Source organism: Mesocricetus auratus, unplaced genomic scaffold (assembly GCF_017639785.1).
Source record: "Mesocricetus auratus isolate SY011 unplaced genomic scaffold, BCM_Maur_2.0 Super-Scaffold_4256, whole genome shotgun sequence".
In the NCBI taxonomy this organism is placed as follows: Eukaryota; Metazoa; Chordata; class Mammalia; order Rodentia; family Cricetidae; genus Mesocricetus; species Mesocricetus auratus.
Genome location: NW_024429182.1, coordinates 4,455,948 through 4,481,613, shown reverse-complemented (window position 1 = coordinate 4,481,613; position 25,666 = coordinate 4,455,948). Strand labels below are relative to the sequence as shown.

The 25,666-nt window shown below is 43.6% G+C and overlaps 1 protein-coding gene across 2 annotated transcripts in view; it reads right to left on the bottom strand.

Annotated features, from left to right (window-relative positions):
* Nucleotides 1-2,206: 2,206 nt before the first annotated feature.
* Nucleotides 2,207-25,666, bottom strand: part of Ccdc186 (coiled-coil domain containing 186) — a 33,477-nt gene continuing 10,017 nt past the window's right edge. For both annotated transcript variants that reach the window (XM_021227049.2, XM_005063137.4), the window contains exons 3-16: nucleotides 24,462-24,588; nucleotides 23,356-23,484; nucleotides 22,163-22,375; nucleotides 21,232-21,351; nucleotides 15,253-15,357; nucleotides 14,655-14,753; nucleotides 14,409-14,495; nucleotides 13,547-13,689; nucleotides 12,059-12,314; nucleotides 11,030-11,219; nucleotides 9,528-9,608; nucleotides 7,863-8,073; nucleotides 6,593-6,812; nucleotides 2,207-5,899 (exon numbers count right to left, since the gene is read on the bottom strand). In XM_021227049.2, the coding sequence (XP_021082708.1) occupies nucleotides 5,795-5,899; nucleotides 6,593-6,812; nucleotides 7,863-8,073; nucleotides 9,528-9,608; nucleotides 11,030-11,219; nucleotides 12,059-12,314; nucleotides 13,547-13,689; nucleotides 14,409-14,495; nucleotides 14,655-14,753; nucleotides 15,253-15,357; nucleotides 21,232-21,351; nucleotides 22,163-22,375; nucleotides 23,356-23,484; nucleotides 24,462-24,588 (2,086 nt within the window). In that variant the 3' untranslated portion in view covers nucleotides 2,207-5,794. The remainder of the gene's footprint in view (nucleotides 5,900-6,592; nucleotides 6,813-7,862; nucleotides 8,074-9,527; nucleotides 9,609-11,029; nucleotides 11,220-12,058; nucleotides 12,315-13,546; nucleotides 13,690-14,408; nucleotides 14,496-14,654; nucleotides 14,754-15,252; nucleotides 15,358-21,231; nucleotides 21,352-22,162; nucleotides 22,376-23,355; nucleotides 23,485-24,461; nucleotides 24,589-25,666) is intronic.

The following is a 25,666-nucleotide window of genomic DNA, read 5'->3' as shown; positions in this document are numbered from 1 at the left end:
GCTTAGGTAATCTATGGGGCCTTGGGTAGTATTTATCCCTGATGTACAAATAATAAGACTTTGAGTGCCCATCCCACAATGAGGGATGCTCTCTCAGCCCAGACTCTTGGGGGAGGACCTAGGCCTGCCTGGATGAAATGACAGACTCTGGAGATCCTCCATGGAGGGCCTCACCCTCCCTGGGGATCGGAGTGGAGATTGGGAGGGGGACTGGGGGGCCTGGTGGGGAGGGCAGGGGAGGAGGGGAGGGAGAGGGAGCTGAGATTAACACGTGAAACAAGCTTGTTTCTAACTTACCGCCTTTATTACAGGTGACATCCAGTCTATATCCAATGCACAGCATCGGAACTTCGTGCCTTCCCGAGCTGCAGACTCATCCATGTGCTTAGTTTATTATATCCGCAACAATTTAAAGCTGTCTCCTTCGCTGTGGGCCCGGGGGGCAAGGTACGGTGTGAGGTCTGACACTGAGGAAGACTTCCAGGGAGCAGGGAGAGAGGCTTCACTGCCCCACCAGTGACCTGCTTCCAACTGGGCCTCATCTCCTCATCACCATGTTAATAAGCTAAAACCCCATCAATGGATCAATCCACGGAAAAAGATCAAAGCATGCAGCATCCTGTGGCTTTTCTCAGTGTCTGGGTCCACCAAACCTTCAACACCTGAGCCTTGCTGAGGAAACTGTGGTCACTGTTCAAAACCATAAGCAGCCTGTGTGCTCTGCAGCTGCACGGGGTGAACACTTAAATTGAAGAATAGCTTTTTGCATTATACAGTCTTGAACAGGATCATCTGGGTCTCAGAAGGCACGGGGAACTGATGCTTTTTTGTTTGAAGTTGGTGCCATGGAACCCAGAAGGCATTCAGTCATGTACTTCTTAAAAGGTAATGTTTTCAAAAGGCAAGCACACACCTTTAAAAGAAATCTATTAAGTTGCAATTAGCTCTTAGGTGCTCACGCTGTCAGGTGTGACCTGTGCTGGAAGCTGACCTTTCCCAGCCGGCTTCACTCACAAGCTCTCCACATAATCCTTCACTCTGCCCACGTTCATCATACCAAACCCCAAACCGAGGAACAAGCTAGCTGCAATTCCAAACAAACATCTGGGTTGGCATGGGCATCTGGGTGAGAGAAGAGACTTACAGGGTGACGTGGAGCTGGGCACCGAGTTGATCTTACACAGGTGACTAGCCAACAAAGCCACGGATGCTCACACAGCAAGGGGAGCAGAGCTGTGTGCACTGAGGGGTGCTCACAACACAGGGGCTAATCACTGGTCAGCAAGTTTAGCGGACTGTTGAGGCAAGAGACATGGGGTGGGGCTGAACATACAAACCCATCTCCCACCCTTAAGGTTTAATTAGCACTAAAGACAACAATTACAAAAAACTACACCATGCAGTCTCTCCAGAAGCAAGCAGCTCCTGGTTTAGTGTATCTAGACGCTGGCATGTCAAAGGATAGGCAGTCCAGTAAAAAGCATGGCCCTTGGGTAATGAAAGATGACTGGGAATTGCCCACACTCCCTTCTGCTTGGGGTGTTGTTTTATACAAACTGCTGCTTAAGTGTTAGTTGATGACTAGCTGGTAGAAGCAGCGTGTCTGAGCACACATCCACTGGTTCCTGGAAGGCAACTATCAACACACAAGCTTCCGCTACTGTCAGTTAGCTGCATTCCAAGATCTGAATGTCAGGGGACTGTCCCAAGAAGGAACAGCTCATGTGATACGGCATAAAGCAAGCCCCAGAATCCTAGAGAGCTTCGATGTAACACCAAGGGATGTGAAATACTCATTGCGTGTCAACCAGAAGAACTCAACCCTGCTTTAGTCCACAACTGGTTCTTCATTGGGAAAGAAGCTGTAAACCAGGACACAGAAGCCCCATAGCTTTGTGAAATGTCAGAATGTACCACAAGGTTACCAGCCCAATAGGAAACTTCCTAGTCTGTGGGATTAATGTCTTCCATAAAAAATGTCTGGCTTTGCTATCTATAGTTTAAATTGAAAGTGAGACCTGACATTCAATTAAACCTTATTTCAATTGTATTTGATTGGATAAAGAAACACATGGGAAGCAAGAATAATCAGCGTAGTTTAAAAAGCAACACCAAGCAGTTTTGGAAGAGTCTTACAATGATGGCAAACTCGCTTGTTCAGCCATGTGAAATGTGTACATCATTACAGATGCCACTGAGATACAGCTTGGTAAACAGGCATTGCATATTTAATAAGTACAGAATGTACACAGACTCCCCAGAGGAGCATCACTTTATACAGGGTATTTACAGAATGCACAGTGTAATCCGGGGTCACCTATACAGTGCAGATGCCCACGTACTCGGGGATGGAGGATAGCAGACATCATGAAGGACAGCTGTGTGCGGTTCCAGAGTCCATTCAAGAAGAGACATACATTTCCATATGCAACTAAGTCCTCATATAGTTTGCTTTTCAAATATTTCTCTTATTCACCTTTGGCTGCACCCTTCCCCATTTTCAGGTCACTAGTGCCACCAACGAGTGTTAGAGAGTAACAGCATCAGCGTGAAAATGAACTGAAAACACACCTTGAGATTAGTAGAGTCAACAGTCCCGGGCACGAATGACATTTTTCATATAAAGAAATGTCCTTATGGGGCAACATACCACTTTTACATTATTAACAATCTCTGCGTTTTTTTTTTTCAGATTTAGCCTAAATTTTCTTGTAAAAATATTTAGAAAATATTTAGAAAATAATCAACAACCTGTAAAAGAGAACTTGGACATGATTGGACTCATTTCTGGACATCGAGCAGGCACCAGTAAGCCGTTTCCTAAATGGTAAAGGTCTAGCATCTCGCTATGGTCTTCGGTTTCCCTGGTTTCCCTCCAGAGTGAGGAGCTATGCAGGGGCACCATGGGACCTGCATGTGCTCCCAATGCTCCCCAGGTCAGAGCGTCAGGTCAGCCAGGACCTCTGGGCCATGGAGCTGTACACGTTCACTAATTCTTCTCAGTCCAGTAGTGAAGGGGCTGGCTTGAGAGCGAAGTCTGAAGACTGGTCCTGCTGCTGTCATGAGACCACAGGTCCCAAGAGTGGAAGGCGATAATCATGATACCTGTAGGGTGCCTGACAAGGTGTCTATTAGGTCACTCTAAATGGCTAGGTAGAACAAAACCAAACCACCAACAGTTGTTCATTCTGTCCAAACTCACCATGTTCAATCTTTGAGACAGACTCAAAATCCCAAGTGGCATGGGAAAAAAGGAGGCACGAATGCCACCCACCCCCCACCCTTTGTTCAAGGATACCAAAGGATTGATATATTTGTAGCTAACAATGAGCAAATATAACAAATCCCTGCTGGGGTCTCAGGTTCTTTACTACACATATTCAATCAGTAGGAAGACCTCAGAGATCTACAGTAGGAGCTGTTTATACATCAGTCGAGAACGTTTTCTCTTACACACACACACACACACACTTTTATGCATACTCTTGCTCACTTCTGACCACGTATGCAAGGGCTCAGGAGATGTCAAACAAAAAAGAAAATAAGATGTTTCCAGGTTTTGAAGTCTCACAGACAGTGGGATGATCAAAGTATGGCTTGTCGTAATAATGTTTTTAAATTTTCATTAGTAAGCTCTCCAAGTACATCATGGCATACATATATCTGTGCCAAATGTGTATATACTTTAAAGAGCACAGGTACGGATACTGTGGACAAGATCACTATTTGGTCTCTGTTATGCATGTTTGTGTCTTGGAATTAAAAAACGCAATCGCTGTAACTCATCAATCACTATCACCTGAGGAACCAGGAAAGTATAGCTACTACACTGTCTATGCTATGTAGATCTTTGGAGTGTTGCAGTATGTTCAGGAATAATTGGGAAAATAATTCAGAATTTATTGCACTTACCCTCTTATTTTATTCTAATAAATTATTAATAATAAAAGAGCAGACATTATGACTAATACTTTTTACAACTATTTAAAACTATTAAAAATAACTTTTGAATGCATTTTCACTCTGAAGCTAAGACATTTTTCAGATAACAACAGATATCACAAAAAGATACTATACTTACATCTAGTATTTAGTAAATTACATTTATAATCAATGTTGATTTAAGGAAATGATAAAACACATTAAAAGGGCATTGACATGATCCAAATTTTTAGAGCCCACACAATTCTATTTATAAAACAGAGTTTCATGTAGCCCAGGCTAGCCTCCAACTCACTTTGTACTTGAGGCTGGCCCTTAATCTCCTTGTACCTCTGGGACTGTGGCATATGTTACTATGCCCAGCTAGAGTTCACACCATCCTTTAAAGGTATCTACCCTCAAAGAAGCTCAAGTTCTTAAGAGGAAGAAAAATGTCCAAACACAAAACAAGCAGAGGCTTGCCAAACAGGCTCCGAGTCTCCCAGGACACAGAAGGCATGAACATAATGCAGTGTTCAGGTTCTGATAGATGAGACCAGAACCTGATGACAGAAACACCTGTACTGAGATTGGCAACATTTACGTATACATCTTAAACACTGTAAATATCCAACAAGATACAACAACCTGGCTCAAAGTTCCTTTGGCTTTGAAGATATAACTGTGTTTGAAATAATATACTGAAACATCACGTTTGAGGAAACAGTGTTTCATTATGCTATGTAATTAACTATCAAGAATTAAGAACAGATGGCCACATTAAAAGTTGACAGTGCTAAGTGCTGGCTTTTCTTGGGAATGGGGGGTCTTCATAAACACATTAGTTCAGTGATTCTCACCCCTCCTGATGCCACGATCCTTTAATACAGTTCCTCATGTCCTGGTGACCCCAACCATCAAACTTCTTTTGTTATTACTTCATAAGTGTAATTTTGCCATTGTTAAGAGCTGTAATGTAAATATCTATGTGTGACCCCTTGTGAAAGGGTCATGACCCACAGGTTGAGAACCTCTGCCTTAAGCCTGTTTGTTACATTTACGTCTATACAATGTCAGTAAAACTAAAGCATGTCATTTCCAAAGTCTTCATTTATATGTTCTAATGACTGGATTCATCTCATAGTTCTAAAATACAAGTCCACAGGAAATTTGTAAGTATACACATTTTAAAAATCATAGTTTAAAAACATTCAACAATTCCAATGTGAAAATGTAACTATGACAAATAAGGAATTCTGACAGACGCAAATAGTGCCTGATCACTGCTAGTTACCAGCAGCTAGCTTTCCTGTCTCGTTGTCATTACAATCAGAATTAAGTATTCATATGCCTACCACAACTCAGGGCTACTCTGTGATTCAGGCTAATTGTGGTGGGGTTTTGAGATGTTGCCCTGGCTGGCTTTGAACTCATGAGCTCTAGATCCTCCTTAGCCTTTGAAGTAGCTAGAACTACAGGGTGATCACTGTGTCCAGATCAAAACAAGAAAGCTTCATGATTTCTCTAGGTTTCCTTTCATGTTGCAGAGATAAGAATGGTTGGATGGAGAACACCTGTCTTTTCACGAATACCTGTCAAAGGCTGAAATCACCAAGGGAAGAACTACGGCAAAGGTTTTTAACCCTTGTACTAACGTTTAGCACTTTAGATATTGAGTCAGTGACAAGGTGGCTGAACTGTACCGCGAAGAAATGCACTTCACTGGGCTCACAGTTACGGCACACACACCAATGCACTCAGAAAAGGGCACTTCTACACAGGGAAGGAAAAGCAAGTATTCATTAGTTGACACAAAGCAAGGGCTGTTTCAGGACAGCGGACAGTGGCACCTGCTGCTCTGTGGCTGGTCTGTCTACTGGGCAAGAGCTTTTGTGCTAGGTTTCTTCGTCCTCTGCTCCAGTTCATGCTGGTGTTTAATAAGGCGTTCTATTTCTGTTCCAAGTGTTTGCAGGTTTTCCTTTAATAAGTGGGGAAGAGAAAACACACGTTCTGAGTATAATACAAGTACCCTGTGGACTGCTCTTGCCTAAACTGAAACTGAGTGATTAGTTCTTGGTACAGGGACAAACTAGACACACGTGTTTTAGGGAAATGGGCCTGTCATTTTTTTGTTTGTTTTGTTTTTTTTGAGACAGAGTTTCTCTCTGCAGTCCTGGTTGTCCTGGAACTCACTCTGTAGACAAACCATACTGGTCTCAAACTCACAGAACTCACCCTGCCTCTCTCTGCCTCCCGAGTGCTGGGATTAATAGAAATTAATCCCGCCCAAAGTTATAATCTTTTCAGTGCAGCTACAGCAAGTTTTAATATATAATGATTACTTAGATTTAAAACTATTTTTAAAACCTATTACTATCAAGGCCCATGCATACATAGCTAAGACAGAAAAGTTGGGTCAGACAACAGCTAGAAAAAAAAGTCACGAAATTCACCTAAAATGCTGTAATATTAAAAAATTATAATTAATTATAGTCATATGGAAAAAGCCATCCATGGTGAAGTGAAAAACCCACCTCAGCATTGGAGGCTGACTTATCTCTGGGTACCACGGTATCCTGTGTCAGGTAAACAGCCCTGTGCTAGCTGAGACTATGAAGAGGCATCGTTCTGCCACACTTACTGAGTGGTGATGAATAAGAAATGCAAATACCTTCAAAGTAATATTTTTTAGCAATGTATCTTCCAAAACAGCCTGTAATTTTCGGTTGATTTCCAAAGAGAGCTCCAGTGTTAGCCCACTGTCAGCGGGATGGGATGTGTATAAGGATGCCATGATGCCACCGCGTCTACTCAAGTGCACTTTGTTAAAGTCAGATGCTTCCGAAGAAAGTGTGCCTGACTCTTCTCGTAAAATGTAACTCTGAATTATTCTGCAAAACAAAACGATACTCTGTGTGCTTGCAGAATAAAAAGACCAATGAATCACAAGCATAAAGATGATTAGCATAAAATATACATCTGTCAGGCTAATAAATAACCTAACTTGGCGTAGAATTTTCCTTACTTGCTGGTCTCTTAAACTGTCCCTTTTTTATTGTATCGTGGTATTTACAGAAATATAAACACAGTTTTTCTGTGTTTCTTTCCTTACTTGTATGTAAATATTTTAGTCATTACTTTGTTGGTTTTATCTCTGTTAATTTCTATTAAACTCTATTTTGCCCTTTCTTTTAAAATCTACAAGCAAAATTTTCTATATGTCTAAAATTATTTCAGAATAACTTCAGAAGGCTTAGAAGACTTGCATATGAAGCACCTCTTACTTAAGTGTGGTGTTTGTGAGGACCGTGACGCCACACAGAACTGTGGCTTGGTCAAGCTGGGTTTGGGTGTAGCTGGGGTCTGTTCCTCACAGGCAATGGCTGGTCTTAGATGTAGTGAACTAACCTGAAGATCTAGAGTGCACACTGCTGCTGAGTGGGCGTGAGGGGTGACCTAAGGAACGGATGGACTAAAGTACAGGCTCTTACACCAAGAGGAGCTTCATCATTACCCCATTAGGTTCTCACCAGAGGAAAAAACTCTCAAAACTCCAGGCATCTGTTAGAGCCATTCACTTTTAAAAGCTAAATAATTAAAGAAAAAAGAGTCTAGTACCCCCCATTCACTATCTCTCCTGATGTTCCCACTCTTAAGGTGAGACTGGGTTTTCTATCATCTTTGTGTCCCCTAAACCTGGATCAAAACAGACGGAGCCCGGGATGCTGTAAGAATCACTAAGTCAGGCACAGAGCCACTTGCCTATAGTCCCAGCTACTCAAGTAGCTGATGTAGAAGGATCGTGTGAGCCCAGGAACGCAATGCCAGCCTGGGTAACATGGTGAACCCCATGGAAAAGATCAGCCAGCGCCTCACCAATTTCTGAGGCCACGCGAGTGGCCGTCTTCTAACACAGGCCGTGCTACCACAGTAATACATACTTGGTTTTCTTTCTTATCTCCTCTACCAGTTGCTTGACGTGGTCCTCCATGAACTCTATCTTCTCGTTCTTCCGGGCATGTGCTTTCTGCAGCCTCACTATCCTCTCAATCAGCATGGCCTTGTCCACTTCTGGGAAGTTGTCCACGGCCACCGAGGAGCTGGTGTTCTCTGGAGATCGGTCTTCAGCGCTGCTGCGAGCATTAAGTGACCCTGAAGACAGAAAAGCAAGCTCAGTCAGTGTGTGTGATCTTGGTCCCCCAACTCATTCATTCCACAGCACTGTCCAATGCTGGGCTACTTGTGGTAGCCATTCTTTTGTGAAAACCCATGACAGCAGTGTCTGTTACATCTCACAGGAACGAGGCGAAGAGCTGGCAACAGAGACAATCTTAAAAACAAAACCAAACACACAAGAGCAAGCCTAAAGAGTTCCAAGAGTAAGTGAAAAGAGCACTGAGGAGAAGGAGCAGCAGAGGCAAAGGGCGCGTGTGCGAGGGGAGAGGCGGAAGCGCACCACAGCCTCTGTTCAGCTGTACTCACGAGGCACTAGCGTGCTCTGGACACATGACTTACCCTCAGTGCACACATCATTTCTGCTAAAAATAGCAATTTACTCATAGGATTACACCCTCACTTAAAGCCATTACAACAAGGCATGCAGTGTGTGTGAGCCCCACACCTCCTGGACTTTGTGAATGCCAGTGTCCCAGCAGAACCTGGGAGGTCAATGAGCCTCTTCAACCATCACCAATGGCCTTCGCAGCCATGTTACAGACCTGAGCAAATGATGCCCTAGCCCCACTGCACAACCAAATAAAATGGCGTCAGCTGGGACCTAAGACACAGTGGTGATTTCGAACCAGGTACTTTCTGTTCACAGGTTGTTCCTATGGCAACTGCTGCTGAGGCTCTGAGCCTAACAAGATTAGGATAGTGCAGTGATTCTGTCTCCCTGTCTCCAGAGGGAGACAGGGAGACAGGCGGGGGTGGGGGGCAGGAGGGTGGGAGGGAAAGAAAGAGAATGAATACAGACACACAATTGTTGCCTCCATATGTATGAGAACCCCATCTATAGGTTCAACAAACCCCAGATTGGAAACACTTTTTTAAAAGTGTCTACACTAACCATGTACAGATTCTTATGTCCTAAACAAACAGCTTAACGATTCCCTCCTCCGCATTCACTGTGTTAGACAGTAGATACTATCCACACACTCTACACAAGTGATCTGCAGATGATCTGAAGTCTGTGGAAGATTACATACAGAGACTGCACCATCCTATAAAAGGTTCTATAACCCATTGCATGCTCTGGAGCCAACCCCTCAGATACCGAAGGAGAGGTATACGTATAACCCTGATGCTAGCTAAGGATGGCCATTCTATCACTTCTTAGTCGTTAGAATTGGGAAGGAAGAGAGTTCACACAAGCTATGGCTAGACACAGATCTAAGTTTCAGAAGTTAACAGAGGAAGTATTGCACAGAATACAGCAGTGGCAGGTAAAGAACACGGGGCTCACACAGAGCTCAAGACAAACCTGGAACCTTGGCAAAGAGCAGAATGTAAATATTTAACAATGTGATTATTCGCAACTTCTAAGTCTCAAAATCAAACAAAGCATATGAATACTTCTTAAAATAAAAGATCAAGCTTGTTCTTACCTGACGAACTAGAGCGGCTTCCCATGCTGCTAACTTCTTTGTCATAGTTTCCATTCTCAGTCTGGTCTAATTTTTTCCGTGCTATGAGAAAAAGAAATGGGTGACCTGTGACCGCTTTAATGACCACTTATTTGCTCATACCATCTGACACTAACTGCTGAAGTTACTTGGGTAAAACTGGCATAAACCACAAGACAATGGTCCTTGACCTGTATCTTACAACACTAGGGATGCCATTCATGGACAACCAAGAGCAGCACTGTTTGCTTTCGCTGACTTTAACTTTCAGATCCTTCTCAACATCAGAGATCTCTCCCAAATCTACCTTCACTTACATGTGTATAAAACAGGGTGAGAGACGAACCAGAGATTAGAGCACTGACTGCATTTTCATAAGACCCAGGTTCAATTCCCAGCACCCATATGGTAGCTCACGACCATAACTCCAGTCCCGGAGGATCTGGGGCCTCTCCTGGTGCCTGTGAGCAGCAGACAAGCATGTGGTACAGGCCAAACACCCACACACATAAAAACAGACAGATCTTGGGGCTGGAGAGATGCCTCAGAGGTTAAGAGCACTGACTGTTCTGCCAGAGGTCCTGAGTTCAATTTCCGGCAGCCACATGATAGCTCATCTACAATTCAATCTGGTGCCCTCTTCTGGCATGTAGGCAGAACATTGTATATGTAATAAATGAATAAATCTTTAAAAAAACTAAAAGCAAAAAAAAAAAAAACCAGACAGATCTTGAAAAACAACTGAATTCAGCTGATCTTGAACCCACTATGTAGCTGAAAAGGAACCTTCTAGATTACAGGCAGCACTAGCATACATGGATTTGGGGGGACAGGCATTTAAACAACTTCTGCAGGTAGTAGAACACAAAATAAAAAGTATGAGATTCTCCCAACCGGGCAAGAGACTTTCCTGATTTTCACATTCTGTGGCTTTGTGGATAAATAGCCTTTAGCCAGACTACTCACAGAATGGCAAATTTAGCCATCTCAGTATTTGTAATTTAGTCTGTGGATACTAACATAGTGAAAAAGAATATACAGGCTGGACACAGTGGCATACCCTTTTATCCCTGACACTGAGGAGGGCGAGCAAGGCAGAAGACTGGGTATGTAAATTCAGGAAGACTGTCACAAGGATGGTGACAAGACCTGAGCCTAAGAGAAACCCAATCAACCACACAGCTGAGTGCACGTGGCAGCATGCAGAGACAGTGCGTCTCCTGCATCAGATCTGGTTTTATTTTTGTTGTTGTTTTTTTCGAGACAGGGTTTCTCTGTGGCTTTGGAACCTGTCCTGGAACTCGCTCTGTAGACCAGGCTGGTCTGGAACTCAGAGACCCGCCTGCCTCTGCCTCCGGAGTGCTGGGATTAAAGGTGTGCGCCACCACCGCCCGGCTATGCATCATCTGTAAGGCAGCTGAGTGCACGTCTCCGGCACCCGGTCTCTAACAGACGCTCTGGGGTCAGCGTGAAGACAAGAGCACCTTGCTGGAGCTGCTTGCTCAGGTCCTTGACGTTGGCGGCCAGCTTGCGCCTCTGCGTCACCAGCTCGTCTTTCAGCTCCTCCACCTGGGTGCCCAGGGCTTTGACTTCCGCCTGGGACGTGGAGAGCTTGGCCTGCAGGCTCTGGACTTGCTCTTTCCGCAGCTCTTCCTCTCTGAGCAACCTGCTCTCCTGAACAGAGTAAGAGATGGTCACAAGGCACCCGTGTCTCTTCAACTGCCCCGTTTAACCCTTAAAGGACGGGAGAACAGGCTCTCCTGGGACAGCTCCTCCCATCTTCACCCAGCAGCCCAGGAGCATCAACAGAGTGGAGAGACACTCTGTGAGGGACACAGCTGCAGGGTAAGTGTCTGAAGTTTTGGAAAGATTCATCTGTTTTTCTTTCTTTTTTTTGAGACAAGGTCTCACTGTATCTCTGGCTGGCCTGAGACCTCTCTCTGTAGACCAGGCTGTCCTTGAGCTCAGAGACCCACCTGCCCCTGTCCCCAGAGTGCTTGCAATACCACTTACCCCGCCTGCTCAAATTGTTTTTATGAGCAACGAAATGGCACTTTTATTACTCAGGGTTAGCATTCTAAACTACCAAATTAATTAATAAACACCCTAAAAATGGAGACTCCAACTAGGAATGACAGAAATTACAGTTTCCTTATTTTTGAAAATATAATATCATTTTAGAAAAAATTATTATATTATGTTCATCAAACAGAAAAGCAAATATATCCTTACAAAATTTAAAATTGCCAGATACTATTAAAAGAACATAAAGCTAATTAATTACACTATACGTTTTACCAGAGAAATTCAATCTGTGCTTCTTGCTATGTTGTTTTAAGAACTGAAGCTGGGGGCTGGAGAGAGATGACTCCGTAGTTAAGAGCACTGCTGCTTTTCTAGTGGACAGGGGAACAGCGCCCCCTGCAGGCCTAAGCAGGCACTACCTGGTGCACAGACTACATGCAGGCATAGGCCCAGGAAGAAAAAAGAACAGCATGTGCATTTATCCTCACCAGATTAGCGTTGGTCTGTGTCATTTGCTGGCACTGGCTTTGCAGCTGGCTCTCACTGCAGGAGAGGCTATCCACTTGTGACTGCAGAGAGCTGGACTCAGACTGCAGCTGTGCATTCTTACTAGTGAGCTTTTCCGTGAACAGCAGGAGCTCGGACTCCCTTTTCCTGCTGCCTTCGATGTCTTTCTGTAGGTCATTAATCAAAGAATTAAGGCTTTCCATTTCTTCCTTCAAATGTTCAATTTCTTGTTTACCACTAAAAAACAAAGTTTGTATTTAAGAAAAATTAAGTAAGCTACTAAGAAACATTAAACTAACTGTGGGAGTTTTCCCTTACTAGCATGCTTTACAGAGGCAAACATTCACGACAGCCTCTCTCGTGTTAAGGGAGGTGAGCAAGGCTAGCAGGGCTGCTTTCACAGCGCGTTTCTCCTGCTCAGGTTAGTGCAGGTGTGTGTGCCACACTGAGCAGGCAGGATGCCTGAGCTCATTAGGTGTGACACCGTCCTGTGGGAGCCAGGGTTCCGCGCCATGCTTCTCTTGTTTTTTTGTTATTTGCCTCGGTTGTATTTTGTCACTGTGCAGTGAAAACAGCCACAGACAAAACTCGATGGATCGTGGTGGCTATATTCTAAAAGGCCTTCTGTTTAGGGGCTGGAGAGATGGGGCAGCGGGTAAGAGCACTGGCTGCTCTTCCAGGAGATCCAAGTTGTTTCCAGCACACACATGGTGGCTCACAACCATCTGTAATTCCAGTTCCAGAAACCTCACTCTCTTCTGGTCTCCAGAGGTCCACGGGCATGCATGTATGCACACACACAGGCAGGTAACCCTTCACACACACAGACGTTCTTAAGATCCCAGAGTGAACAGAGGAGAGTCGGGAGAGACAAGAGATAGAAGAGAAATCACAGGACTCTCAGCAAAGGTGGAAGGAGTAATCTAATTCTGAGTAGGAACATTTCTAGCTAACAACAGGAGAGAATGCGTGTGAATGCTGCAGCTCAAAGAAGAGTCGCCAACAGCGCCTGTTTCCTGTCACTGCTCTCAGGCTGGGAGGGGACAGGGCTGCTCACAGGCACACTGTCCTCTAGTTGAGGAAGGCGACTGAGGGCAAGGAGCACTTCTTCATGGAGATGGCAGCACGGACAGTAACACAAATTTAACCTGAGCCCAGGCTCTGCTGGATGGGATCACAAATCAAGTTTAAATGACTCTGAAATGTCAGGAACGATGTCGGTTCTGACCTCAAGCCACACACACAAAGTTAAAGATCTAGGTACAGAGTGACGACTGTGCAGCTAAAAACAGATAAATTCTCCCCATCTATGAATGATTCCTGTTGTGGCTATGAAGTAAACTTGATTTGACTTTTGGTAGTCAAAGGCACAAACTGAAGGATTATAAACATGGCTCTTCTTTGATATGGTGGGTGTTCTTAAAGACGCTGCCTGGAGGCAGATTAGAAGCTTGTTGCTGATGCCGTACCTTTGAAGCCGCTCCTGTACCTGATCTGCCACTTTCACTCTGTCCAGTAAATTCTGAATCTCAGCTTTCTGACGATTGATAATTTCCCTGTATTTTGACAACTCATCTTCAGTCCTTAAGCGCTCATCTTCTAGACATTTTGCCTGTAAAATATCACAGTCAAGGTGAAGCACAGCCCTTCAGGCTCCGTGTGAACTACCTCAGACAGGGTGGACACACAGCCCGAGATAACGCTGCAGTGCTGGGGAGGACACAGTCTGATGTCACTTTGTTTACTGACTCCGTCTCCCTGTCTCAACAAGAACAGCCTTCCCTTCCATCCCAGCTGCAAACAGCTGACAGAATGGGAAGGGCAGGCACACACTGTACAAAAATCCTACTTCTAGGTAAATGCCACTACAGTGGAGACAGCATATGAATACTAAAAAGCTGGCTCCTCTGACAACAAAGACTATGAACACAGGAATCACCAACATCAGAAACTAAAATGGCACCCATCTTCCTGTTAAACACTGTTCAATACAGCCAGAGGCATTCCCAGCCTTAAACAATGTTTTATGCTGACACCACCGTGAGGTCCGCCCATCCTGCCAACTGCCGTACTGTCCTTAGCTCTGAAGCCCACAGGTGAGGTACAGACACAGCAAGTGTGCTACCCACAGGGACGCAGGGCAAGCCCTCCCAGTGACTAACAACACTTCAGCTCAGCACAGTCAGCTGCCTTGCTAGGAAAATGCTATTTTCCCTGAGTTCTTTAATTTCAAAGAACTTGGGAGTATGCCTTCTCTAACCCTTCAAGGACCAGAGTCAATTCTAAGTGAAGGTATTTACCCCAGCTGAGTCAGGCTTGAGATCTGATTACCTTTGTCCTCAGTGTCCGGAGCTCATCCATGCCCTCCTTAAACGTCCTCTTCAGATCTTCCAGCTCCTTTATCTTGGCATGGTGCATCTGGGAAAGACACAATCCTAATGCAGCACTAGCAGGTTTTTGCCTGCTTCTTCTAAAAAGGCCTTAGATGTGGACAGAAATGAGTGCTCCATTCCTTTCTGCATCACATAGTCTAGACCATCATATATTCATTATGCAACACAGGAAAACCAAACTCACCTCTAGCTGGTCAGACTTTTCTTGCATTTGTTTTTCAAGTTCTCCTTTTGTGACTCTGAGCTTTGCATCAAGCTCATTTGACTTGATTTCTTCTGATTCCTAATGTAAAAACAAAAAGTGCTTATACTTTGAAAATGAACAAAGCTTTGCAACCAAATTTACTATGTGTAGATTATGCAGCTAAAACTGAAGAATGCATTGAATGATTTTAAATAACTTTTCAGAAACAAGAATAGTGCACTTTGGGGTCACAACACAGTACAGAAGAGTGGCTTTTTGTTTGTTTTTTTAAGTTGTGCGTGACTTTGCTCTCTTCATTACTTTGATATTTTCTAAGATTTTTTTGATGCAAAGATCTCTAATAAGATTAGGTGCCACACCCAGCTTTTTATGGGGTGCTCTGGTCCTCATGCTTGCATGGCAAGCATTTTCCATCACACCGGCTCCCTAGTCTTGGGCTGCAGGTACTTTAACACAGGAACTAACTTGCATTTTAACTTCACTGTCCTAAGAAATCCATGCACACTTCAAATTGGGCAGATATGGAAAGTCTGTGAAACAGTTCGAACAATTAGTCTATTATCAAAAAGAAACATACCTGATATGTTTTTATCATATCCTGACAGTTTTGCCGGATCTGATCAGCCTCTTCTTTTGCCTGTGTTAGTTTTGTAGCTGTTTCTTTGAGTTTATCTTTGGTTTCCTGCAGTGACAAAGTGACAGACAAAATTAGCCACAGTGATATGAAGAACGGTAAGAGCAAGGATGGTCCAGTTTGTGATGGTTTGCATGAAAAAACGCCCCCTAGACTCAGGGAGTGGCACTATTGGAGGAAGTGTGTCACATGGGATGAGCTTTAAGGTTTCAGAAGTTCAAGCAGACCCAGTGTCTCTCTCTTCCTGCTGCCTGAGGATCTAGATAGATACAGACTCTCAAGCTCTCTCCAGCACCATGTCTGCCCTATGTCCCCACGTTTCCTGCCATGATAATAATGAACTAAACCTCTGAAACTGTGAGTCAGCCCTAATTAAATGTTGTCTGTGACCATGTCTCTTCACAGCTACAGAACACTGACTAAGGCCCTGCTGTAGCACTAGGCTGGGGACTAAACAGGAGTCCAGCGGTAGTGTTTGTGTCTGACAAAGTTAACTGATGGACAATAAGTTAAAATGCACAGTTTTCACCAAACTCCTGAAAATGACTAAGGTAGTAAGAGCAGTGGAGTGTTCAATGGCTCTGGCTGTAGCTGGGACATCCATTTGAAGCTCCCTTGGCTTCAGTAGCTACTAAACATGGTCTGTTTCTAGCCTCTTTACTAAAATAGCAATTCTTCACACAGGATTTCCAAGGGTTACTCTCATCAAATCCAGTTGTATTTTTTATTTTTTAGTCCTCTGTTCTAGTCCTGACTGCCCTGATTCCTCAAACACCCTTTCCCCTGTTCCCACTAAAAACATACAGACTCTCTTCCATGCATCTTCATTATTCCTTGCTGGCTCCATGCTCACCAGAGGGTGATCTCTCCCAGCCTCCTGACTGCAGATGCAATGTGATCAGGTCCCTCAAACTCCCAGTCACGCCTTTCCTGCTTTAATGCAAAACCATGACCAAAAGACCTTCCTCTACTGTAGCAGGTGTGCTAGCGTGGAGAGAGAAAGGAAAGCAGTGACCAGAGCCTACTGCATCTGTGGAGAAGCAGTGACCAGAATCTACTGCATCTTGGAGAAGCGCCAGGCAGCCGCCTGTGCTCGAGGCAGGTTGGTGTCTCACCTTTATCACTCTCCTTGTTCTTATGCTTGAATAGCTTTGCCTTCCTCTCCTAAACGTCAGCACTGCACCTAGGCTCCACACACTACTCTACATGTCATCCTAATAACAAATATCACAACTAAGCATTTACTTGTCTCCCTTGAGCTACTGGTCTTTGACACTAAATAGCCACACACTAAAACCCAGTATCACTTAAAATAGAAATAACGTAGTAATATGGGTAACACTGCGGTTCTGTATCTTCACTATCAGAAGTAAGACACAGCTGACATATTGCTCTGGCCTGTCCCAATACCCAAACCAATCAGCAAGTAAGACTCCTGTGTGCCAAATAAATGTTACTAACTAAATGAACATCTGACAGACTAAAAAAGAACCACTGTTTAGGTTAAGGATGCTCACTGGGTTTGACCGACCTATCAACTGAGCATTTCAGGCACTATTCCTTCTCTGTTAGATGTCATATGCATGTGTGTGCATGTGTGCAGAGGTCAGAGGACAACCTCAGCTGTCAGCCCTCACGGCCCACCTTGCTGCAGCTGCATGCACCAGGCTAGCTAGCCTACAGGCTTCTGGAGATGCTCCTGTCTCAGCCCCATCTCACCGGAGTACCCTCACTTTACATGGGTTTTTGGCGATCTGAACTCAGTTCTCATTTGCAGAGCAGGCACCCTGACACACCGAGCCATCTCCCCAGTCTGCACAGATACTGCTCTATTCCCAAGGGAAATGGCTGTGTAAGCAAACAAATTTCTCTACCCCCGTGAAGCTGACAGACTACTGAGGGAGTTAAATAAAAAAATAAAATACATAAGTAAAGGGTATGTTCATTATATTAGGAACAGTTGCTACAGAATAAAAACAAAGTTTAGAGAGGGGATCAGAGCTTACAGACTGGCTAAGCAGTTTTAACGAGGCGTTGGGTAAACACAGGCATGAAAAGGGTAAGATGAGAGGCTGGATAGGATGAGACATCAAGGCTGAACCCAAGCCTTTTCACCTGCGCAACTAAAAGAATTAGCTGTCATTTATTCAGATAGAAAGGTGACACAGGGAAGAACGCTTTATTAGTTAATTTTAAGACAGTGTAAATTATTGAAGAAGTCAGATATAAGGAACACAGTGGAACATAGGCCTTGGAGTTATATGTAGGAGTTATATATTTGGGGATCACTCATTAAGTTTGCTACTGCTGGGTTTTGAGAAAGAGTTTCTTGCAGTCTAGCCTGGCCTCAAACTTGCTAGGTGGCTCAGGATAATTTGAACACTGCCTACGTGCTGGGATCGCAGGCATGTACCAGTAGACTCAGTTTTATGGGGATTGAATCCAGGGCTTCACGCATACTCTATCAACTGAGCTACACTCCAAGCCTCTCTACTGCTGTTTAATCCAATCATCTTGTCTTCTGCAGTACTTCATCTTCTGTTAATTCTACACAATGTTTTCCACCATGAAAGTTATGTCAATACTAATTTTAAATACTATCCATGTCTCCTTTTATCTGACTTAAGCCTTTATTTATCTCCTTGGAGACATAGAAGATACTTATAATTTCGACTTTAACATCCTTGCCTACCATTCTATACTATGAGCCATTTTGGATCTGTTCCTATTGACTGATTCCTTTGTTCTATGAACTGAATTTTTCTGCTTCTTTGCATGCTGGTTATTTTTCATTAGATGTCAAACGTAGTGAATTGTGTACTTTTTTTTTTTTTTGATTTTACAAGACAGGGTTTCTCTGTATTGTTTTGGAGGCTGTCGGTCCAGCCTGGCCTCGAACTCACAGAGATCCGCCTGCCTCTGCCTCCGGAGTGCTGGGATTAAAGGCGTGCGCCACCACCACCCGGCTGAATTGTGTACTTTTAGGCAACGATTTTTACAATCATTTGAAAATATTTATATAATTTGTCTTAGCGCATAACTAAATTGCTTGAAATAAGCTTGAAGTTGTCTAAGATGTCCCTTACGACTAAAGCGATATTTTGCTGAGGGTCACTTGATGCCCAGTGTGCTAACTGTCTCCCTGCACTTTGGCTGGTGTCAACAGTAACATTTATTTCCTAGCCCTCGTGAGCTCCAGAGGTTGTTGACCCTACTGCTTTTGCATCTCTGAACCCCACCCTCCTGTTCTCCACACTCTGCATTCTATATCCTCCATCCAGAAAGGTGCTGGGCTTGGTTTCCGTTCCTGTCCGTGTGCTGCAGCCAGAAGCCCAGCAATAACGTACCTGGTTTGCTCCACTTAGGATCACTCACTGGACCTTATGCTGTCTTTTGTCTCAGTCCATCCTTCATTCACATAGTTTTACTGTTTCCTTTTTCGCCTGTTTCTTTCGCCTTTCAGTTTCTGTATTTTGGGTGGGTTTTTAGTTTAAGGTACAGACTTCTGTCTGGATCTTGCTATCCCCAGGTGGCAGCTTATGAAGTGGCATGCAACAGCGACGCTAGCATCAGAAGTTCTAAACTCTAGCTCACATCAGAGCCCCTGACAGGCCGTGAGGATGAGGCAGCACTGCCACAGGGACAACAGTGACTGCGGGAGCACAGGAAGCAGAGGACCTGTCTGTCTGTAGGCAATCCAGCAGACAGACACATGCACAGGCCTCCGGTCTAAGCTCTCATGTATCCTGCCGGTCTCTGCAGCTGCTGCTCTGATTTCAGCGCCACCACCCCAGAATGCTAGCTTTGGAGACAGAACTGCCTGGCAAGCACCCAGCACAGCCAACCATGCTGCCAAAGGACCACGATCATGTCTGCTGCCAGCCAAACCTATGCTCCAGTGAGATCTTCTTAGTCTGAGGTCAGGCAAGTGAGACCATGGCAACCAGACAGATAAGCAAGTACATGAGGTACAATGTGGGAGTCTTTCTTCATTATTCACTACATTCGAAATTTCAAAAACAACAACAACAAAAAACTTGTTTTTACAGGTTAGATATTGGAGAAATAATTGTAGTCAACCCACAAAGGAGCTTGGGGGAGGCAATGATTCATTTCTGTAGTCTGATCTTGACCTGGACATCAGATGCACACACAGTTTAGACTTCAATTCTGGTAATGTGCTCTGGAGGGCTGACCAGGAACTGCTCACAGCAGACCTAGAACCCACAGTGTCCCAGTGTTAGCACTGAAGACTGAAGCAGGGACCAAGAAGGTTTACAGCTGCTGTTTCTTGCTCATCTGAGTGGTTTCCCACGCCGCCAGATCCCACTAAATCCTGAGTCAGTTCCTGCTTGTGGCAGCAGGCAGATCACTGAACTGGTGAAGCCAGAGCCCTGGTGCAGACTTTAAAAGCAACGGCCTTCTGATTCTCACATCTCTGCACTACCTAACCAGTGCTGATGCTTGGTGGCTAAACCAAAGGCCTTGCTTACAAAGAACCAGGAGACACCAGTTTCCACACGGCAGGTCAACACGCTTACCATGCTTATGTCCTAACTCGCTAACCGACACTACATCTCCTCACAGGAGTCAGCCTTCTTTCTGCCACTTCTCAAGACTGTCTGGTCTCACCTCTCACCATCCCATCCGTGAACACCCAGTACTCACAAATACACACTTATTCCAACAGACTTTAAGAGCCCCCCTCTCTCAGGAGCACAGATGGAGGAAAAAAGTGCCACAGACATTAGAAATGACTCGGTATTGTGTTCAGAGTTTAAAGCAACTCAGGCAGTTACAATTTATTTTTTATGAATTTTGAATTTTCACTTCTCACCACATAACACACAGTACAGGAAAAATCCTGAGTAGCTGAGTGAGCCAGGTTGCCCCAACTGCTTTCTGAGTGTTTTCTGTAGTTTCCCACACACCCATCAATTTTGAGTGACAGAACACAGCTCACTAATCTGCCTTTGACCACTTCAATATACACTGCCTACAGTTTTCTGATACTAACACACAGATATCCAAAGGTGACTCACAACTCTGCTGACCTGGTAATCCTAAATAAGACAACATGGCCAGGGGGAGTACTGAAAACCTTTAATTCCAGGGAGACAGGAAAGCAGATCTCTAGTTCAAGGCCAGTGTGGTCTAGCGAGTAAATCCCAGGACACTCAGAGCTATGATCAGAGAAATCATGTCTCAAAAAGTCAAAACCAAAATAAATGATGATGATGATGATGATAATAATAATAATGCAACCTGGAATTATGTTTTAGATAGCATCATTAAGCCTATTTTTAAAAACCTGGAAAGTGACACATTATTTCCATAACATCACTCTTCTGTTTAAGCCTCATTTCAGAGTTGAATTTTACTGTGTATTTTATCATCTGCAAATTTTTATTTCTCCAAAGACCAACTCTATTTCTGTTTAAACTATGCCATCAGTAACTGGACTTCATAACTACATTTCATTCTATTAATTTTTAAATAAAATGGTATTTGCAGCAAACAGTTCAGTGTTTTTGCTAGTATAGCAGCAATAGAATATTTATGAAAATATAAGCTATTTATATTAGATTAATTATATTTAAATATGAACATGTATTTTTAATAAGCATCTTAAGATACTTTAGTTTTTTTCATTTTAATTCCAATAACATATATTGAAGTTTCCATCCTCTCAAATTTTGAGTATTTAAAAAAATGATAAGTAACATGGGAAATTTAGGTGTTGTAAAATCTGAAATGCAAATTTAACACTGTAAGCCACACCAGAAAGTTCCCTTCTTATGATGACCCAACATTCAGATCCAAACTGCCCTGCAGGAGTCAGTGAGGAAAGTTCCACGGCTCACTGTCCATCAGGGAACTGGCCCTCACACTCACGGCCACCCCATGCACTGCCACACTCACCTTGTGTGAATCCATTTCCGCCTTTAGCTTGTTTTGTGCCCACTTTACTTTAATGACGTAAGAGCTGATCTCCTCCTTTAACTTGTCTGTTTCTCTGAGGAGTCTAGACGCTTCACCTTCCTAAAAGGACATCAGGTCGCGTTTTACTTAAACAATCACCGTGCGTCTTACTGTGCAGCAACACAATAGTTCAGGGGTGGCTACGCTACAGGCCAGAGGTCATAAAGCTGACTTATGGTTCAAATGATAAGAGTAATAAAACTCTAAATCAAATTAACAGATGTGAGGGTAATTATTACCTAGTGTAGCCAATGGGTACAGTGGAAGACAAACAGTCTGATTCTTCTTAACTGCCTGGCAGTACAGTAAAACATGACTGAGCTGGTTCTGCCAGAGTCCCTGAGGACAGTGACAACATAAAAGACAACAGCAAGAGCTCTCAATAGCCATGGCTTCAGCTACTCAACCTCCTAGGACAGCTCTAGAATAAATACGTTTTTCAGTAAGAAAAACATAAACTATATTCTCCAGTAAAGTCAGTATTGCACTAAGACCCTGGCCAGGCCTGGAGATGTGCTCAGCAGTGGCGACCTCACCCATCCCTAAACCCAATCTCTAGGACTGCAGGGAGAAAATGTATTAAATAAAAAACAAGATTGTGGTCAAATTATACTTTTGATTCTAAAGCTATTCACAACTGACACTAATATGTACATATTTTAGCAAAATATTTTTTTGAGATACAAACTATTGTTTTTCAATAGATTCTAGAAGAAAGTTTTAAAAATGATTAAGAAAAACCTTTCTACCAACAGGGCATGAGGCACCTAAGTAAGCTAAGGAAAAGCACTGTAAGTCTGAATGCTTCGGTCCCACACCGCCGGGTGACTAAGGAAAGAGGCCTGGCCTTCACGCTAGGCACGAGTTATACCTTTGATTCATAAAGTTGCTGCAGCCGCCCTTTCTCCTGAGACAGCTGCTTAATTTTGTTAGTGTTTTTCTCCAGTTCCTTATTTGCATCTCTAAGTTTTCTCTCAAGGGTCTCTCTTTCTTTTCGAAGATCTAGGGCCTCCTTCTCACCTCTCACATACTTCATTACCATCACTTCCTTCTCTTGGCGGGCCTCTTCACACTTCTTATTAGCCTTTGAAAGAAAGCATCACCTAGCATTAATAAAAACATCTGGCATGGAGACACCTATGGATGAACACTGTCCTCTGCAGGGTTGGCTTCGGCTTCTACACTAAGCTCCCAGCCTTTTTCTTACTCCTTTCACTTTGGTTGCTGTGGTTTCTATGTGTATATACTTCCCTTCTCCACACGACATGCTTCCTGGCCGGTTTCTGGGCCGCTCAGGGCCCTAGGAAGAGACCCATCCACCGTGGCCCACATTAACAAGTCCCTGCAACCTCACACTGGCAGTGGGGTTCAGGCAGCAGGGCTGGTAGGCAAGGGCTTGGGAAGAAAGTGTGGCTTCCAGGTACAGAAGTCATCTAACATCACTCTCTCTGAGCTGCCCAGCTCTGAAACCTCTAGAACTATAACGTAAACATGCTTCTGATTTTGTAATAGAGTATCCAGACTCAAGCATTTTGTTGTAGCACACGAAAGGGGCTAGAAAAGACATGGACACACAAGTGGGTGTCACTAGTACACGTGTATGAGATAACAAAATGTTAACAATTAGCTCTCCAACAAGGAAAGGGACAGAAGGGACTGGAGACACAGGGGAAGAGGTGACTCATTTTTGTCCCGTGTATGCCTCAATTTTTAATTGTTACAATTAGCATGTACTTATGATTGCTTTACCTGAGTTTTACGTGCTTTATGTGTATGTGTGCGTTTCTGTCTGAGCACACGCATGGGAATGCCCTGGAGGCTACAAGAGGGCATCAGAACCCGGGCACTGGAGTGACAGGTGGCCGAGAGCCACCTGATTGGGTGTTAGTCTGCAAACTGCTGACCTCTGCAAGACCAGCAAGCAGTCTTCCCCGCAGGGTCACCTCCTGTCCTCTGCTTCCTTTGAAGGCTCTTTATATGAATACCACTGGAGTCACACTAGCCCAATGGTCATAGTCTAATAAATGGATACCAAACTATCAAGTTAACAGTGACATGAAATACCTGGTCCATCCTCTGCGCCATCTCTTTGTGGATTTGCTGAATTGCATTTTTAGCTGCGGCGTCCTGTGCTACTAACTGATCGCGGGAAACTTGAACTTCTTTATTCAGTTCCTCTATTCTTAATTCTAACTGTAAGGAGAATGGTTTCGGGTTACATTTTACAGCTGTTTCCACAGACTAACGATATAGTTGATATACACAATGCAAATGAAGAATGAAAAGTATGGATCCTGACTATTCCTCAGGTCCCCTCACAGGCTTCAGCCCTTTAAGTCTGGCTTCCATGTAGAACTGGAGCACGCGCGCACACACAGACACACACGCACACAAAATCACAATTAACTACTGTACACAACAGCTTACAGTCTCCTTTCAATTATGTACAACTATAATAAACACATCAAAACACAAATAAATGAAAACTTGATTTTACTTCTGTAACCCAGCCGTTTGCTGCTGCGTCTTTAACAGCTTTCTAGGAAATTTGCATGATGATGCTTGTGCGAATGACAGACTGCAGGCACACTTCAAGACTGCACCCCTGTCTCACAGCACTTTTACTTGAAGGGCACCTTATGATACCCACACAGGGAGGATATATTTCTCAGAACACGCCAGTGCTAAGTTCTGCCACCCACACCCTGTCCACAGAAGGAAGAAAAGCAGAAAATCCAAGATTGGCTTTTGCTCTGTTCCCAACCTAAGCCCTCGCCTGTGCGTCTGTTCAGCAATCACACCCTGAAAGAAAGTACAGTTCCAGCTACAGACACCAGTTAGCCTAACACGACACTCACAGTACAACTAACTCACAAAATGAAACCACACTGGACCCACAGTGAGAACAAGATCCTGAAGGCAGACATAAATGTCCAGGTGTCACTATTGTTAACTACATCCTCCCTAAGTAGGTAAGAAGTTAAATCAAGTCAAGCCCTTTTCATGGTTTGGACAGAAAATGTGTTATATTTAGAACAGCTACACAAATCATTATATAAAATAATTCAGGCTCGTTCTCATGCTTTAAATAGGAAGTAGTTTCCTCATCTGAAATGCTTTAACTTATTATATTTTTTTGCAGTTTACTTTATGAAGATTTGTCTCTTTACCTGTTTAATTGTGTTCATATGCTGCTTCTCTGTTTCTGTTCTTTTTTTCAGTTCTTCTCTTAAATTGTCCTTTTCTGAGCAAATATTTAAGATGAGTTCCTGATGATTCTTATTTTCTTTAATTAACCTAAATAGTAAAGGGCAATAGAAATAAAGCAGGAAAGGGAAGTGAGATACGGAATATTATCTACAGACTAATGTAGACACCTATGATTATGTTTAAGTAGAATGCCACATTCATATAAGAACAAAACCCCACACCTAACGCGTTCTCAGAGTATCTCTTTACCACTGAGTGATGGTACGTTCAAGGATAAACTATTTCTAGTCTTGTCTACAGAAGAAGAGGTAGGAAGATGAGAAAGACAAGAGCAGCTACTCTCATCAGCAAGCCTAAGTAAATGCTCACTTTCTTGATTCATACACTGGGTATTAAAAAAAAGCAAATGGCAAACAAAAAATCCCCTACTCTGGTCAAGCAGCCCTATTCGGCAAGCGCCTCACCAGTGGCCATACCCACAGTCTAAATTTGTTGTTCCTAGACCTAATGTACACACTCCACACAGACGACTGTCTCAAGAGTTCAAGTTGGGTCACTGAACAGTACTACTGACGCATGGGAAAACAGAATACAAACAGAGTGGGGTGGTGTTCTCCAGGAGTCAGAACGTGGAGGACACAGGAGATGAGATCCAATGGGTACAAACTCCCAGGTCCGGGAACTTAATGTACAACCTGGTGATAACAGGTTGGGGGCGTAACAGTACATATTATTATTTGTAAGGACCCTTAGCACAATGTGGGGAGAAGAGGATGAAAAAAAAGAAAAGGGAAGAAAGAGGGGGAGAGGAAGAGAAACAGAAAGAAGGAAAGGGAAGTGGGGGGGTAGGGAATGAAAAGCAAGAGACAGACTCAGAGAAGGGAGGAAACAGTATTTTGAACAGGAAATTTGCAAAGAGAGTAAATCTCAAGGTTTCACACCACACACATAATTACATGAGAGGATAGATATGTTATCTAGCTTGACTGCAGAATCATTTCGTAATGACTTTTAAACCATCGCTTTGTACATCTTTAATGTACAGAGAAACAAACAAACAAAAACCCCCAGCAAATCAGGCTTTTGGGAAAGGATACATTTATGAAAATGTCAATTAAAGGAAGTGAAAGGACATTAAATGGAGATAAAAGTTAAGAAAAACATC